Raw genomic sequence first — 17,692 nt, 5'->3', positions numbered from 1 at the left:
GTAAAACTGATCACAACACGGTGAAGCTGAGCTCAGTGAGCTCCACAAACTTTGGGATTCAAGGTAAACACAAGAAACTTGTGCTAAAGAAAAAATGGACCAGACTCTGTGAATAATTCCCTATCCTATATAGATCAGTGAGCAGTGCTGACCAACATGTCATTGGGGTCATCAGGTGGGAACCTCCTTTCATCAGCGTTTCATCTCGTTGGAACCCACGACACCTCCAGGAGGCTAGGTTTTCCCTAAGTGCTCCCCCTGCTGGGCCCCCAGCTACTACTGCTTCTTCGAATCCAAATCCACTGACTGGACTTTACTGCCTCATCTGACACTTCCTTCACTATTTTCCTCACACTCTGTCCACTTACACCCAACTCCCTCAACAATGAGACAACAGACTTTGCAACAAATCCTCTACATCCTACTTCCACTGGACAGATTCTAACTTTCCATCCTCGCTGCTCTGCTTCTGCCCCCAACTCCACATACCTAAGCTTTTTCCTTTCATATGCTTCTGCTACTAATTCCTCCCAAGGAACAGTCAGCTCTATGAAATAGACTCTCATTCTACTCCTAGACCACAAGACTATATCAGGCCTTAGATTTGTAGAGGCTATCTCCTGGGGAACAACAAGCTTATTTCCTAAATCTACCTGCATCTCCCATCACAAGCATCCTCCAAGCTGCCGTGCCTCCTTATCGTCTTTTAACTTTCTCCCCCTCTTGAACAAACTGAATTGCCACTCTCTTCACCTTAGATCCTCCTAAGTTTACCTGCAGCTAAGCTTCTTAATACTTGGTTATGTCACCACGTATACCAGCCTTGTGACAGACTAACCTTACAACCTGACAAAATATGCCTTAGAGCTGCAGTACCTGAACAAAACGAACATAACGGGTCTCCATTTACCCAGAGTTTTAGGTTCTGGGGAGTTGGCAATACAACATATGTTGCCCCTATCTAAATCTAATACTAATACTCCTTTCCTCCATACTCCACAGCTCTTTCCAACTAGGCTTTTTCTTCTCTACACCTTCCCAATTCAACCACCGTCCCTGCTTAGCCTGAGCCACTGCCTATGCACCCCTTAACATTTCCTCCTGTCTACGAACCTGCTCAATAACCAGTTTTCTCTTCTTTGGACCTGCTCTACTCCACACTGGTTTGCCTGGGCCAAGCCCCAAGCCCAAGAGCTCTGTCCTAACTTTAGTACATTTAAACTCCTCTACTAGACTAGATACTGGGAGCTGGAGTATGCCTTTCCCATACAGTGCCACAGTACTTAAGCATCTAGGAACACCTAGCCACTTCCTAATGTAAAAACTAACTAATCCATTTTTTCTGCAACAGATAATGGAATCTCATACACAGACAGTGGCCACATCAACCTAGGAAACAATCCAAACTGCAGACACCACAGCTTCAACTTTCCTGGAAGCTCTGATTTATCTATTCTATCCAGTCCATCAACAGCTTTCCGAAACTACACCGCCCGCTCTCCATCATTCATGTCTGCCTGCCCCACCTGTCTAAACTCTTTACTGCCTTTTCCCTAATTATTGGAATGTTTTCTTCATCAATTACAAACTTTCTATCACTTGATTTCCCTCTACTTATTGAGATACTTCTAGACTTAGTATGTATTATTTTCATACCAGCCCACTTTAGATTTTTATAAAGTCTCAAGTATTCTCTTCATACATGGCACTGTTGTAGTCACTAACGTCATATCATCCATGTATGCCCTAATTGGTTTAAGGCGCATGCCATCCTGACGTCTCTCTCCACCACAACCCACTTGGAAGCTCTAATAATTATCTCCATCGCCATTGTAAAGCTAATGGAGAAATCATACACCCTCCCATAATGCCTATTTCTAGCCTCTGCCAACCTGTTGTGAAACCTGCTGTACTTAGGCACAGTCTAATATCCTGAAAATATGTTCTTACTAAGTTAACAACTACTACGGGCACTCTAAAATACTCAAATGCTTTGCGTAAGGCTATGCGGCACTGAACCAAATGCATTTGCTAGATCAAGAAATATAACATGCAAGTCTTTCTTCTCAATCTTGGCGGTCTGAATCTGATGCCAAATCATGCTAGTGTGCTCTAAACACCCTGCGGAACCTGGTATTCCTGCCTTCTGCACAGTAGTATCTATTAAGCTATTCTTTTCTAAATAACTAGCTAATCTCTTTGCAACTAAACTAAAGAAAATGAGTTTAAATAAAGAAAATATATTAAAACTATTTAAAAAAAATCCTGCTAAAGAATACAGCAAAGCAACACTGTGAGAATAGTGATATTAATAGGTAAATATAGAATAATTAAAAATCATATCAAGCATTAACTTTATGTTCACAGAGATTTAAGCCATTGATTTGACCTTTCACCTCCCTGATATTTAAGCTAGCTTGCCTTATTCATTGATCGATTTGATTTTTCTTTTTTTTTCTGTCTCTACTTAAGTTTTCTATCAGATAAACTCAGGGGAAATATGTACCTTTCCATGCAGCCTTCAGGGTCCATCTGGAAATATAATTTTCAAATACCTTGCATGTGTGTGTGCCACGATGGGTGAAGTTAGTTCTTAATTACATCTTTTTGGCTCCTTGGACCCAGGGGAAAACTCTATAAACAAGCCCTCTTTTCAGAAGTAGCAAAAAGTGGTGAAATATAGAAAAAAAATCTAACTTATAATACAGAAGCCCAAGCTGTGCTTCAGTGAAGAAGCAGAGACAAACTCTTTGTTTAAATTGGATATTTACGCTCACAGCAATATAAAAGTAACAACAAGAAAACAATATGGTATCATTTAATCATTTCATTGTTAAAATTTTGTGCGACTTTCTCCCACGGGACAGAAATGCAGCAACGCTTAAAGGCTCATAAAAAGCGTGAATTCTGAGTGCACGGGAAGGCAACACGCGTGCATCTCCCCCATCAGCAGTCAGGGCAACAACATTTCTCCTGGAAGACTCGCCACCAAACTTCGGCGGCTCCTCTGCACTTCAGAACACCGACATGGATGCCCTCAAGTCGGCCGGGAGAGCTATTATCCGCAGCCCAAGTGTGGCGAAACAGACGTGGACTGCCGGAAGGCACCGAAGTAAGAAAATGATTTTAAAGTTAGCCGAAAGGGGAAAAAGTTGAATACGTTCTGTTTTCACCGTCAGCTATAGTTTGGACAAAGTTGATTTATACTCACTGCTCTACGAATTTTCTTTCCATACTAAATTTATACACACAGACACACAGAAATATATATTTTTCTATATATAAATATAAATGTGTGTATATATATCTGCGCTATGAACTATTTCTCCTGGTGCTGTTATGTCTGTATTTCTCTCGAAGGAGGTTGAGTAACGGCATGCAATACTTTATTACTTTCTTTCTTCTTCTTCTCCTTCTTTGGAAGAAAAATAATTAGAATAACTGGCCGGAAGTTAATCTTATTCCGGACCCAGTTTTCTTGTTGTGAAATATTGGAATATGGTTTTCCTCGCACTTCACACATTCCTCAGAAGTTTCAGGGGAAGGATTTTAAGATTTCACAACCGTGGTGAAGTTGGTTTGATATTGGATATTCGACAGATATTCACAATAAGGAAATAAGGTGTCTTTTTTCCCCAATACCTCCCAAGCCATGTGACCTAGTGACTCCAAACCAATGCAGAATAGTTCTGCTATGTAGTACCAACCACACACACTTTTTTAAAGCCAATTGAATGCACACTCTATTTTATAGAGACCATTCCCTATAGGAAATAATGGCTTTTCCTTAAAAAAAACAACAGATAAAATAGAGTGTGCATACAATTGGCTTTAAAAAAGGTGTGTGTGGTTGGTACTACATAGGAGAACTATTCTGCATTGGTTTGGAGTCACTAGGTCACATGGCTTGGGAGGTATTGGAAAAAAAAGACACCTTATTTCCTTATTGTGAATATCTGTCGAATATCCAATATCAAACCAACTTCACCACGGTGATTTCACAGGGTTCCTGTGATGTGGTGGCGAGCACAATAACTTTCTTTATTGCCTTGTTGATGCAGCAGGGGTTTTGGATTTATTCATAATCCTAGTCCTCAGACCCCCCCCTCCCCCTTCCCTCCCTCTCTTTTATTTCCACTTCACCACCAGGTGAAGTGCCAAGGTCAGGGTCTCACCCACCTCTGAGACTGATACCATTTATGCATTTATCTGTCGGCTTTGTTTCTTGTGAAAGCTGTACTACACAGCGACCTGAACGAGAAAGTCTTATTTAAATGTTTTGGGGTTTTTTTGGAGCAGGGCTCTGGTCCCCATTGTAGGACTCAAGGGCCACTTGGTAAGCCGAAGCTCACTTGATTCCGGCTGTAAAGTTTCTGAGGGGGAATGACCGGTCCAGCTGCCTGTAACCAAGAGGACGAGCCAGGAATGCTGCGGGTCGCTCGATGCACGGCCTCTCTGGAATGAGTTCAAGCTGGACCGTTTTAGAGTCCAGAGAGCCGTGACGAATGTATGTGGCCATGAGAAAATACAGAGTGAGATCACATGAGAATCTCGCGTCCGTAGCTCTCTTTGCGTGTTCTCCAGAATTAAGATGCCCTCTTAGATCTCTTCTGGTTGTTAACCATCCAACAGAGAGTTGCGTGAATGAGGAACATGTAGCTGCTCCACCATAAACTGAGAGACCTTTCAGCGGCATCTCGGATCAGAGTAAACTTCCTCATCCATCACTTTCTGAGTCCTATTTCAAACGAGCCCATTTTTCTTTCTTTTTTTTTTGTTTTGGGAGCTCAAATCTTTGACTAATTTCCACTGTACACGGGCTCTCTCCCTGAGTACCAGTCCAATTAGCGGCTTCAGGGGGAAACGGCCGTTCTTGACCCACTTGTAGGAGAAGTAGTGTATTGTACTATAGATTAACAGCTCTTCACCTGACTGCCGGGCACGCATTCCTCACCAGCGCTGACCCACATCATTCATGCCAGACTTCCGAGTCTGACCTTGGTCCAGTGAGACCAAGTCTGGATTGGCCTACATCTCCTTGTTCTGGGGGGGGGGGGGGGACTGATGACCCCTGGGGACGCCAGGTGACGCCAGGTGAACGCAGCTCACTGACCAAAAACGGAAAAAGAAAAAGCTCTGCTTCACAATTAAAGGCACACGGGGCAGTCATCAAACAAACTGGCCCTGCAGCTGCTGTAACGTATGCGCCCCTTTGTGCTGAGTACTTTTACAGACTCACAGAAGCAACAGACGGGGTGAACAAACTCTGCATTCCACGTCCGCGACTGAGGCTGCTCCCTTTTGCTCTGTTTGTTCGGCTTATCAGGGGAGAAGTTCTTCTGAAATGCTGCTTTAACCTTACATCCGCAGAGACTCCCAAACAAACAAACATGTCGGCTCTAATCTGTGTTCTGCTACATTAGAATCTCTCCGGCAGCTCGGTGAGTTCAGGACTCCGACGCGGTTAAAGGGATAGTTCGCCTCTTTTGACATGAAGCTGTATGACATCCCATATTAGCAATAACATTTGTTAAATTAGACTTACCCCCTGCTGCGTCCTGTGAGCCGAGTTCCAGCCTCCTTTTGGCGTTGACGAAGGTAGTCCGGCTAGTTGGCTGTGGCCACAAAAATAAAGCGTTTTGCTTCTCAAAACAATATGCGTTCAACAGAGTAATACATTTGCATCACAAAATCGTTGTGTAGGAAAAAGTCAGACCTCACAATCGCTTGGTGCTATTTTCTCTCTCTTCATATCACTGCGTGCTACCACCTGCCGACAGCCGCACCTGTTACAGTGTTTACTGCTCGGAAGCAGGGGACTGCTCGCTCTGCACTTCGGTCTGCACAGTTTACACAGCAGGCAGTGATACGAAGGGAGAGAAAATAGCGCCAAGCGATTGTGAGGTCTGACTTTTTCTGGATGAACGATTTTGTGATGCAAATGTAATACTCTTTTGAACGCATATTGTTTTGAGAAGCAAAACGCTTTATTTTTGTGGCCCCAGCCAACTAGCCGGACTACCTTCGTCAACACCAAAATGAGGCTGGAACTAGGCTCACACAACGCAGCAGGGGGTAAGTCTAATTTAATAAATGTTATTGCTAATTTGGGATGTCATACAGCTTCATGTCAAAAGAGGCGAACTATCCCTTTAAGAGACACTTGAAATGGCAGCAGAGGTTTTGGACTGAAGTGGCCCAGAGTTGTAGGAGCACAGTTGGTTTCCTCAGCGATCCGGTGTTTGGTGCAGACACACAAACTGGCCAGAAAGTGTATTGCCTGGTAATTAGCGCCATTGTTGTCAAAGTTCTTACGCACCAAACCAAAGTCATGAACCGGTGATGGCAGGAGCCCCAGGGGCGGAAAAAAATGCAAACACAGACTTTACAGTGCAGATTGATTGAAGGGAAAACCGGTCAGTCCGACCAGATCACCACACACGACTAAAGTCCTCTGCGTACCAGATCATTCTCGAATCCAATGTGAGGTCATCTGTCTGACAGCTGAAGCTTGGCTGAAATGGAGTCATGCACCAGGACAGTGATCCCAAACACAGCAGCAAAGGTGTTGCAATGGTCCAGTCAAAAGTCCAGATCTCAACCTGATTGAAATGTTGCGGCCGGACCTTAAGAGTGGGCCGGAATTCTGACGTCTCACAGAAAACTACAAACTCTTAATCGTTCGTGTTCAATGTGCACCCACGGGCTGATAACGGAAGCGTGGAGTGTGCTTGATTTCCACTCGCTGCTTCTGCATTTTGGCTTAGTTTGTGTTTAGATGAGATCGTGTCCAGAGACAAAGGAGCCAAAGTGGCACTTCTACAATCTGATATGATAACAAAAAAAATCGACGTGCTTTATTAGCACTAGCATTAGAATCCTCTCTGTTCTTCCCATCATCTGAGACACTTCCACTTCTGATTTGAAAAGGTTCACCATCTTCCGTCATAAACAGTAACTAATCACTCTGCACTTCGAGCGAGCGAGCGGAGCAGAGGTCACTTGGTCTCAGTTCACACGTGCACACAGCTGTGTCCTCTCTCGTGTAGTTGCCGCTGACCCTTGACCCCGAAGCCCTCCACATTCTCAGGCTGAACGGTGCCTGGTACTTGCTCTGTTGCTGCGCTCTCAGGATTACCAGAATTGGAAAACCGATGCTGGCCTCTTAGTTAAAACTGCGATCTCAGCCATTTCTGGTGGAATTGGTCCGTATTTAGTTGCAGGTGTTGCCTTCAGGAGAAATCTGAACTTTTGTTCTCATTACCTTTTGAATTGAAAGGTCCTGTGGCATCCTTTTCTATGTGTCCTAGCTTTGTTTAAATGATGTATTATCGCCCTAAACATCACCCAGAGCTCGATAAAGAGGACTCTTATATCAATTAGACTCTTCAGCAAGATTATTTTTTTTTCCCCACAACTTTTCACTCGCATGTCTCAGTGAGCTAAAAAAGGAGTTTAACACCACGAGGAACAAGTGATCCACCAGGACTTCACAGAGCACCAAACGCTTTTCCAGACCAGCAGCACAGTCGGTAAAAGGTTTGGATTCGTTCGCTACGCCTCACGGGCTATGGCGCTATGAACAAGACCCGTTGCGATGCTGGCTTTAACGAGAGACTGAAACTAAACACCGAGGCTGTTCCAACACTAAAAGGGCACGAGTCTGAACCCCAAGAGGTGTGCGAGACTGCTTCAAAGATCTGTTGTGTTGGCTTTAGACGTATAAACGGACTAAAGTACAAACATCCTGTTTACATCGAGTAAAAAGGCAACATAAGGGGGCTAACGGTACTTTGTGTTGACAGCTTGATATTCGGGACCTGATCACACATGGCCCCAACGTGTGATGTCATGCTAGAAAATGTAGCATTTTTTTCCCTTGTTTATATGTTGTCGCTTCCAACCGTAGTAGTGCACATTCAACGAGTCATCTTTAACCTCCGCACACCAACATTGGGAAGTAAACGACTGGAAACGATCGCGTCCACTTTAAAAGTTTTGACCAAATACCAGCGAAAACCAGTGGGGTTCGCATCAACTCCAGCCTTACATTCGTTCATAGTGATGAGCGGATTGCAGTTATGATAGCAATGTTTTCTAAGACTCAGAGAAAGGTTGGAGGAATCCCCTCTGTGTATCAGCATGTTAGCAGCCAGCTAAAAACGACAGACCAAGTACAGCCCGACAGATCAACCTTGAGTTTTGCCCCCGTTAGCACTCACGGTAGTTTGCAAAACCTGTGTGTGTGTGTGTGTGTGTGTGTGTGTGTGTGTGTGTGTGTGTGTGTGTGTGTGTGTGTGTGTGTGTGTGTGTGTGTGTGTGTGTGTGTGTGTGTGTGTGTGTGTGTGTGTGTGTGTGTGTGTAAAGATGGAATTTATTCATCTGGAAGTTTAGAACTCAGTGGCAGGATTAAAAAATAATGAGAACACGGTGTAAACGTTCTTTTTTTCTCTTGGTACAGTTTGGTGTTCGTGAACCTGAAACCGATAACATTGAGCAGAAGGAATTTCTGCTCTTGTTTTATCACTTCTCCGAGACATTCTTGCTGCCCAGAAAGAGTGCACTCATCCCCTCATTTCTGCTAGTGTGTGTGTGCCTGCATGAGTTTGTGGTATGCACTATATCCCAGAGGAGGTAAATGCTGGGAGGATGGATTTCTTGGTAATGGTGATGTTTTTCTGCTATCGTCCTACCCACCCCCCCCCACACACACACACACACACACACTCTCCTTCTCTGAGGCTATCTGTGTAAACACTGGGTCAGGGTCAGCCGGCACCACGTAAGCCCTGATAAGAAACCCCAACGAAGGTAGCAGCTGTTCCCTCCCCGGCCGCGGTTGTAACGCACTTTTCCTGCCAATGTGAGGAAACTGGACCCAGGATTTAAACTTCAGAACAACAAGTGTGGCCTGGTTTTGGAAAGATCACTCTGGTTCCTCTCAGAAAGAACAAAAAAAACACACTTTCCTCTTATCACAGAATGCCAGAGTCCATGTATGCTTGTTCCCAATGCGTTGCCTTCTTTAGCGTCGGGCCCTATAGGTTGTTTGGAGATGCAATATTTACTTTACATCCTCAGAACCTCGACCCAAATACCCTGTTTTGGCTCTCCACTTCAGAGAAAGATCAGATGAAATGGCTGAACTCAGACGCTCGGCTCGGGCTGTTTACATCGCTCGGATTTATGTTTTTCTCAAACTCATTTCATGTTTTTACAACCGTTATTTATTTTTTTAAAAGCCAAATGGGGGGGATTTTTTTGATGAGATTTTTTTGTCTTTGAGTCTGTTAATATTTGATGTCTTGAGCTCAACAAAAACACTCGCGCTGCCGATCGATGTGTTGACCCCACTTGTCCTTTTTAAAACACCCTCTAGAGCTTCCGGAGAACTGGACGGACACGCGGGAGACCATCTTAGAGGGGATGACCTTTAACCTTCGTCACCTCGGCATGACACTGGTGGACCAGCCCAAAGGAGAGGAGCTGTCAGCAGCTGCTGTGAAGAGGATCGTTGCCACGGTCAGAGCTCGAGGAACAAAGTGCTGGATCTGCGGAGGTTCCCCTGTTGTGTAAATCAATGTGTAAATCTAGCCCCGCTGGAAGCATTTTCCCTTTGGTTTGCCAAATGCTTCAGTTTGTTCTTCCCCGACTCATCAAAATTAGGACCTTTTTTTTTTTTTTTTTTTTTTAAATGTAAAAAAAATTTAATTTATTGATAAGGTTACATGTGCTGCAGTGATACTGTTAAAAAAGATAAGAGGATTTCACGCAGTTCCTCGCCATCGTTGACATTTTAGTCATTCCGCCACAAATCTTTTGATTAAATCCGTTTTCGCCAGCTCAAAAGTGCATCAGCCGTTAATCGATTTTGACACCTCCCATCTTATATCGAACTTCAGACATGATGCCAGCACACAACAAAGTGTGTGGGCAGTGTGAGAATTGTTTTAAAGGGATAGTTCGCCTCTTTTGACATGAAGCTGTATGACATCCTATATTAGCAACATCATTTATGAACATCTTCTTACCCCCTGCTGCGTAATATGAGCCGAGTTCCAGCCTCGTTTTGGCGTTGACAAAGGTAGTCCGGCTAGTTGGCTGGGGCCACAAAAATAAAGCGTTTTGCTTCTCAAAACAATATGCGTTCAAAAGAGTAATACATTTGCATCACAAAATCGTTGTCCAGGAAAAAGTCAGACCTCACAATCGCTTGGCCCTATTTTCTCTCCCTTCATATCACTGCACGCTGCCGACAGCCGCGCCTGTTACAGTGTTTGCTGCTCAGTCTGCACTTCGGTCTGGACGGTCTACACAGCACGCAGTGATGCAAAGGGAGAGAGAAAATAGCGCCAAGCGATTGTGAGGTCTGACTTTTTCTGGATGAACGATTTTGTGATGCAAATGTATTACTCTTTTGAACGCATATTGTTTTGAGAAGCAAAACAATTTATTTTTGTGGCCCCGGCCAACTAGCCGGACTACCTTCGTCAACGCCAAAACGAGGCTGGAACTCGGCTCACAGGACGCAGCAGGGGGTAAGAAAATGTTCATAAATGATATTGCTAGTATGGGATGTCATACAGCTTCATGTCAAAAGAGGCGAACAATCCCTTTAAGGACAATAATGACGCACCAGATGGTTGGTCTCACTTAGCCATCTTGGAGCAGCTCAGCTGAGAAGGGCCGGAACATGAAGAAAAATTGTCCAGCGTCTCCGCTGCCAATGGAAAAAGTTGAACTGTTCGCATCTTTGCTGCTGAAGCTCCGCTCGCAGAGCAAAGAAACAAACCCCAGACTAGATTCGGCAACACGAGACGCCACCCCATTTCAAGCGAATCAGAAGTAAAGGCCGTCGACACGTGATTCCCGATCTGAGTGAGTGGGGGCGGCCATTGTTGTTGGTCATACCCTGCCTCAGCCATCAGTGTGGAACGCGGATTAGTTGGAATGTTTATGTTTTGGCTACAAACAGATAGTTTGCATGCTTTTAAGATGGATTCTCTCGTGATTGTGATCTTGCAAGAAATCCAGCTGCTTTGCAGGGTAACAAAGTGCCTGAGTGCAGGTTCCTCACACAAGGCTGTTCTCGATGGGACGACCCTGCTCTGATTGCATTGTAAGGTCTTTCCAATTTGAACGGTCGACCAGAACTGCCTTGTAAGTAAATACCCGACACGTTACTGAGAGAAGAAATGAGCCCGAATGGCTGAGTTTGGACCCTGAAGTTGATCAGTTGGCACTGAATTTGAAGTGGGGGATACCAGATGCACTACTGAGTTGTGGACCGTTTGTAGGCCGGAAGACCTTCTGCGAGTCTGATGTAGGTTTTGATCGATATTCGACAGCAGCGTTTTCTCCAGACTGGACCCTGCGATCCCAGACACGCGTTGCGTAAACGGCTTGCAGGAAGTCATTCACACAGAGTGGTGACGCTTGCAAGTAACCACTTTGTTGGATGTTTAGAACTGAAAAACGGGGAAGACCGTCACTGCGTTACATTAAGAAGCAAAGCTTTCAAATATACCTTACACAGAAAAGATGGTGGTCGGTGTTGCTGACGCCAACCTAAAACTTGAACTGTGGCATAAAATGAACAGAAAAGAGATAATTAATTGTGAATAAGTAACTTTATTGTGATGGATAATAAGAATATTTGTGTGTCTTTACAACTTTCCCTGACAGGCAAAAGCCAGCGGGAAAAAGCCCCAGAAGGTTGCTCTGAAGGTTTCTCCTCAGGGAATCGCTCTGTTCGACAGGCCCGCCAATAAACTGCAGGAAAACGTCTCCATATACAGGTACGTGCAGTCAGCGAGAGCCCGGTGCGTACCCTGTCTGGCACATGATCGCGCATGCTCTGAACTCTTCTTGACGTCTTTATGTGTGTGTGTTGTTTGCCTAACTTGTCACCGCTCGGCCTGCAGAATATCCTACTGCACAGTGGACAAACTGCACGATAAAGTGTTTGCTTACATCGCTCAAAACACCCTGAATGGGACGCTGGAGTGCCACGCCTACCTGTGCTCCAAGAGGAAAGAGGTGAGTCGAGTGTATCTGGGTTTCTATGACTGGTTAGAAATGAACTTTATTATTTTTTATTTTTTTTGTCTTTCTTCTTTTTGGCCACATTTTGCCCTGTAACCACAGTCCTCTTGAATGAAAGCTCTTCCTTCATGTCCAGACCCCCCCCCCTCCTCCTTAAGAGGAAACCCTAGAAGTCAAACTCATCTGGTCTTCCTGTGTTAAAAGCAGAAGGGCACTTTTCCTCTCATCTTACCCACGCTTCCACATTCGGCCCCTTTTCTTCCCTCCCAGGATGACACGGTAACACTTCCCTTCGTTAATCCTCCTCGCTCTCTTATCACGGTTGTGGAGATAGTTCGGATGGCTTCTCTCTGCCCCTTGACCCGACTGTTGAAAGGAGCTGTCAGTGCACTGTGTCTTATCAACCCCAGCCACTCACAGGTTGAAATCCTCAGTTTGCTCTGGGGAAGACAAAACAGCTGAGACCTCTGTATAAAAAGGGACTGTAGAGTTAAGACTTCAGCAGTTCCACTGACGCGCTGCTCACCAGAATCCGTGTTGGACGCAGTGTGGTAACGTCTCCTGCAGCTCACAACTTTTGGGCTAAAACGCCAACCCGTCGAGCACCTGGTTCAGTTGGGAGTTTAAAGAGAAGCATCATTGGATGGCACGAAGATGTGTTCTTCAAACCCATGTTTTGCTTCACCAGAACTTCAATAGCAAACTTAGTGGAGACATCTGTGGCCCTTTTAAACGGCTTATCTGTTGTCTGCAAATGAAAAATGGAGATCACGACTCGCTGATATAGTTGTAGCTTCATGTTCTTTTGTGCGACTGATTCACTTTTATGTCACATGTCTGTTGTATTACACTGTAAAGGTAGATTTGTTTCCTTGGAGCGCATGGAAAAACAAGCAGATGCTGTCCCTTCTAAGAGTCTCTGAGACGGTAATCTCAGTATTTATCAAAATCAAATTTATTTATATAGCACATTTCATGTACAAAACAATTCAAAGTGCTTCACATGAAATAAAAGCATTGCAGCAGGGAGTGTAAGAACATTAAAAATACATAAAATAATATAAAGAGAAACAAATAAAATAAAATAATTTAAATTAATTTAAAAACGAGCAACAGTCCAGATAAATTCAAAGATATCGTGCAGATTTCATGCATAGACACATGAGAACAGAAATGTTTTTAACCTTTAAAGATGTCTACATTTGGTGAGAGTTTAATCTCCACTGGCAGTTTGTTCCACTTGTTTGCAGCATAACAGCTAAATGCTGCTTCTCCATGTTTAGTCTGGACTCTGGACTGGACCAGCTGACCTGAGTCCTTGGATCTCAGAGCTCTGCTGGCTTTATATTCTCTGAACAGATCACAGATTGTAAACCATCAGCAGGCTTTTAAAATCTATTCTGTGACTGACTGGAAGCCAGAGTAAAGATTTTAAAGCTGCTGTGATGTGTTCAGATCTCTTAGTATCTTAGTTAAAGTGTTGTGATCTGGCGCTTCTAGAAGATGATGTCCACCGCTCCTCTTCCTCAGTCCATACATACGGCACTAATTTACCCCTGCTCTCCTCTCTGTTACAAAGTGTTTTCCTCCCTCTCTCCAGGCTCAGGCTGTGGCTCTGACGGTAGCCCAGGCCTTCACGGTAGCTTTTGAGCTCTGGCAAGTGGCCAAAGAAGGTAGGCGCCCGCTTTCCTCTCCCTCCAAGTCACACAGGTTGTTTTCTGACACCGACAGTGTGGTTATCCGCGGCACGGTTTCAGAGGGCGGGTCTTGACCTGCTTGTGTTTGGTCTGGATTGTCTCCTCTAGAGAAAGGGAAGAGAGTGAAGTCTGGTTCTGCCGGAGATGCCAGCAGCAGTTCCCACTCGGAGAGATCAAACAGCTTCGGGAGTCTGAAAGGCATAGGTAAAGTGAAGTGTGACCCAACATTTTGTAACGGATAGCGTGCCGTATCCGTTTAGTCTTTCTTTCTTTTTAGCTGCACATAAACTCATCTCAGGCCACGAAAAAGGACCGTGGCTAGTTTTTGACATTGGATGCCTCTCCATCTCTTCTAATTTAGATGTTGCCACAGAAAACCTACTGGATTTAGAGGACAGTGTGATGGGGGAGAGCAACGGGAACGTGGGCGAGGATCAGCTGGACAACCGCCGGCCCTCAGGGACCAAAAACAATCCTTCCCTGGTACGATCCCCTCCTGCTGCCCTGGCTTTGGCTCGCTGTTACGCAGACTTAACAATGAAGCTGTTGCAAATCATTCTTTTCAAAATGTTTTTTTTTTTTTTTCTAAAGTTGTGCGCCTCCAGGCCCACTAAATATGAAATATTTTCCACTGCTTGAAAATGTTGGGTGCACATAAAGATCCATTCTCTTCCAGGAAATGGAGGACGGTTTGGATGAAGCCTTTTCCAGGTGAGACACTTTGCAGCGAATGTGCGGAGTAACGCAAAAAAAAAAAAAATCCACCCGGGTTGATTCCCTTTGCTGCTTGTTTGCAATGAAACGCCTCCGTCACCACAAATCCGCCTGCAGCAGACTGCTTGGCCTCGCGGCGCCACCCGCTGATGATTCCCGTGTACTGCAGCACACTGACCTTCAGACCTCTGATTGTTTAGAAACTGAAAACATTGGGGGGGGGTTTGGAAGTAACACGGTAGCTAAATGTGAAACTGCCCTCAATCTGCTGTGTGTTTGTGTCTTCAGCTGTGCTCTGGATAGCTATGGTTCATTTCCAGGTAAAGTTGAGCTTTACCGTCAACCGTGACTTAGTGTGATAGTCTTAATCACTAACCACCAATCTGTTGAGTCACTACCAAACCCAATAACACGGCTTTACAGCTCAGTCATGTCCGCCAGTAGTTAGAAGTAGCTAGAAAATGTGTCCTGTGAAGTGATGTCTCCGTCTGCTCGTCTTTTAATCACCAAAGAGAGTTCTTCCCACCCGATGACCCTCATCTATGATACAGCATGCATTTTTAATTTATTCCCCTTCTGACTGCACTGAACAGTGGAGTTCTGTGACTCCACTTCACACAGCGGCCTTTGTTGGCGCTGTTCCTGTGGTTGTGTCGCCGGTCTAAAAGTGCACAGTAAATGTTTTTAAAGTGGAACGTGAACGGAACTGTGTTTCCAACGGGGATCTCCTCTCCGTGTGGTTACAGCGGCTGTAGATGAATGACTGGGATCATGGGTGTCCCATTTAAATCTGCCTTACTTACTGAAATTCCTCCAGACTGTAAATATTTGATGATTTTCTTATTTACTGATGATTCGTTCTGCACTGCGGAGGGAGGAAAATGCAAATCCCATTCAGTTTTCGATTTTTAGGAACGCGTTTTTACCGGTTTAGTGATTAAATCGCGTGTTTGTTAACGAACTGAAGAGCTTCTGCTCTCTTTGCTTCTCAGAGATTCAGCCTTTCAAGGACCAAGTCACGCACTAGATTATAATCAACTCTTTACGGCATTACTAGCTGTACGAATTGCTCGAACTCTTCTTTATTATGTAGAAATCTGAAACGCCTTTGGTCCACGCTGTCAACCAAAGTAAATGAAAGAGTGACTGCGTTTTGTATTTTCCATACTGAGCCCACTTTTCCCTAACTTAGGCTTGTAAATATAGAAGTTACAACTAATTTTCCTGCTCACCAGTGTGAGGGTGAGACAAAAAAACAAAGACGAGAAAAGAAGTCGGGATTTGATGAAGAGCTCCAAAAAACCAACTCAAAGGCCTGCTAAAATGCCTCTCATGTAGAGGATTTAAATTCCTCCTTCGGACGTGGAAAAGAGTTTTTGTTGGGGTGTTAGTTGTAAGTCGATAATCAATATTCTGTTTAGATGAGCTAGAATGACCCAAAGCAGTAAGAGTTTTTCATCTTTGTGTTACTGGGCCTCGCTGGTTTTGTTCTCCTGTGCCACAGACCTCCAGTTTAGACAGAGACGGGTCTAAAATCACCCAAACAGCCACACTATTTCTCTTTGTGATATCTCCTTGTTGCTCTAAAAAGTTCCTCTTGTATGCCACAGCTGCCACCTCGCTGTCATACACACTTACACCCAAAGAAACGTGAGAGATTTAACTCCTGCAAACACGGTGCTGGTTTTGGTCTGGTTTTCGTGCTGCTGGTTGACTCAAAGTGGGAGCATTTCAGCCTCATTTCCAGGATTTAAAATTTTAATCCATCTTCATTTCTTTTTCGTCCTCTCAGACTGGCAGTGTCACGTACTAACCCCCAGGTCCTGGACACTGGGCTGATGCCCCACGACTGGCTCACCGAACCCGACTGGGACAGCACCAACGGAAACGCTCCCAACTGTTTCAGCTCCTACGGCGACGATATCTTTGGCTTCTGACCGCCACTGCACAGCGGGAAGGGGAGAAAGAGGGGAGGGAGGGGGGGAATACACGATGAAGGGGGCTGACTTCCTGAGAATTAACCTGCCGGGAGTGCCTACATAACGAGAGGCAGCAGTAAATCCACGTGAGGGCACGGGAGGAACTGTGAAACTTCAGTGCAGCCTCCCCGTGAGCAGTTTTTCTTCTTCGTGGAAACTGCGCAGGCTGCTGCCCCTGCAGACCAAAGCAACAACAACAACAACAACAACAACAACATCCTGTAACGCCCCGACATCTGCTCGGCCGTCACGCTGCAAAAGTCACTTACAATTTATGTCACTTACAATTTATGTCCAACATTCTGTCACAGGTAGCCGGGTTTTGGCGGCAGAATCAGCAGCACGTGTCCCGTTTGCATTTAGTCATAATTCATAATGAAAAATAATACAATTTTTTATGGATTAATTCGCTCTTAACTTGGACTGATGCACAGACCGTATCAACAGGCCTCAATAACAGCAGAACAATCAGGCTTCCGCCCAATTGCTTTGGTTCGCCACAAGTGAATTTAGCTCAGTTCCTCTTCTGCCTCGGATCCTGACTGAGAATAGTTTTATGTGTATAATTTGAAAAATCAGTATATTTGTATTTATATGTCACTGGCTCACTCGAGGCCCGTTGTTACAGGCAGTTCTTTTTTCTGTTGTGGTGTCGCCTTGAATGAAGCCCAGATATGTCGGTGTACTCTTTAATCCACCAGCTTTGTATAGAATTAAAATATATTCATGAATACGCAGCAGTCTTTTTGGTATACAGGTATACTTTATTAAGATTACGGTGGCTGAACAGGAGGAGGAAACATGTTTCACCTGTGTGTCATCAAAGAGAGTCAAATGATCTATGTAGATGGACATATATACATATATACATGTATACATGCCTGAGAGGCCCCAGATTCTGGAACACCACCAAACAAACGAAGGAGCCCCTCCGACAGGTCAGAAACGGAGCTCTGGAGAAGAACAGATAAGGGCTTGGTTATAAAGACAAAAGTATCTAAAACTCTAAACCTGCCAGGAAATCACAGACCTCCAAAACTCATCCATGGTATTAATAAGAGGGGTAGCAAAAAAAAAAAAAAAGGTCGTAGGTAATCCTGGAAGAGCTGCAAAGCTCCTGGGCAGAGCACGTTAAGCCCTACAGTCCACAAAGAGTGGTGAGGGGAAAAGGGAAGAAGGCACACTTTGAATTTGTCAAATCCTCAAAGACACATAAATGGTTTCTATTTCTTTAGTTTCATCTATGAAAATGCCAAC

General features: G+C 44.6%; 1 protein-coding gene across 1 annotated transcript; it reads left to right on the top strand.

Annotated features, from left to right (window-relative positions):
• The first annotated feature begins 2,960 nt into the window (after window positions 1–2,960).
• Window positions 2,961–16,407, top strand: ldlrap1a (low density lipoprotein receptor adaptor protein 1a). The gene is made up of 9 exons (XM_075449598.1): window positions 2,961–3,112; window positions 9,380–9,522; window positions 11,686–11,798; window positions 11,925–12,039; window positions 13,646–13,718; window positions 13,851–13,946; window positions 14,104–14,225; window positions 14,419–14,453; window positions 16,249–16,407. The coding sequence occupies exons 1-9, from the start codon at window positions 3,028–3,030 to the stop codon at window positions 16,391–16,393; spliced, it is 927 nt and encodes a 308-aa protein (XP_075305713.1). The 5' UTR covers window positions 2,961–3,027; the 3' UTR covers window positions 16,394–16,407.
• Window positions 16,408–17,692: the final 1,285 nt, after the last annotated feature.

The sequence above is a fragment of the Odontesthes bonariensis genome, chromosome 18, assembly GCF_027942865.1.
Source record: "Odontesthes bonariensis isolate fOdoBon6 chromosome 18, fOdoBon6.hap1, whole genome shotgun sequence".
Classification (NCBI taxonomy): Eukaryota; Metazoa; Chordata; class Actinopteri; order Atheriniformes; family Atherinopsidae; genus Odontesthes; species Odontesthes bonariensis.
This window is presented reverse-complemented; position numbering and strand designations above follow the sequence as displayed.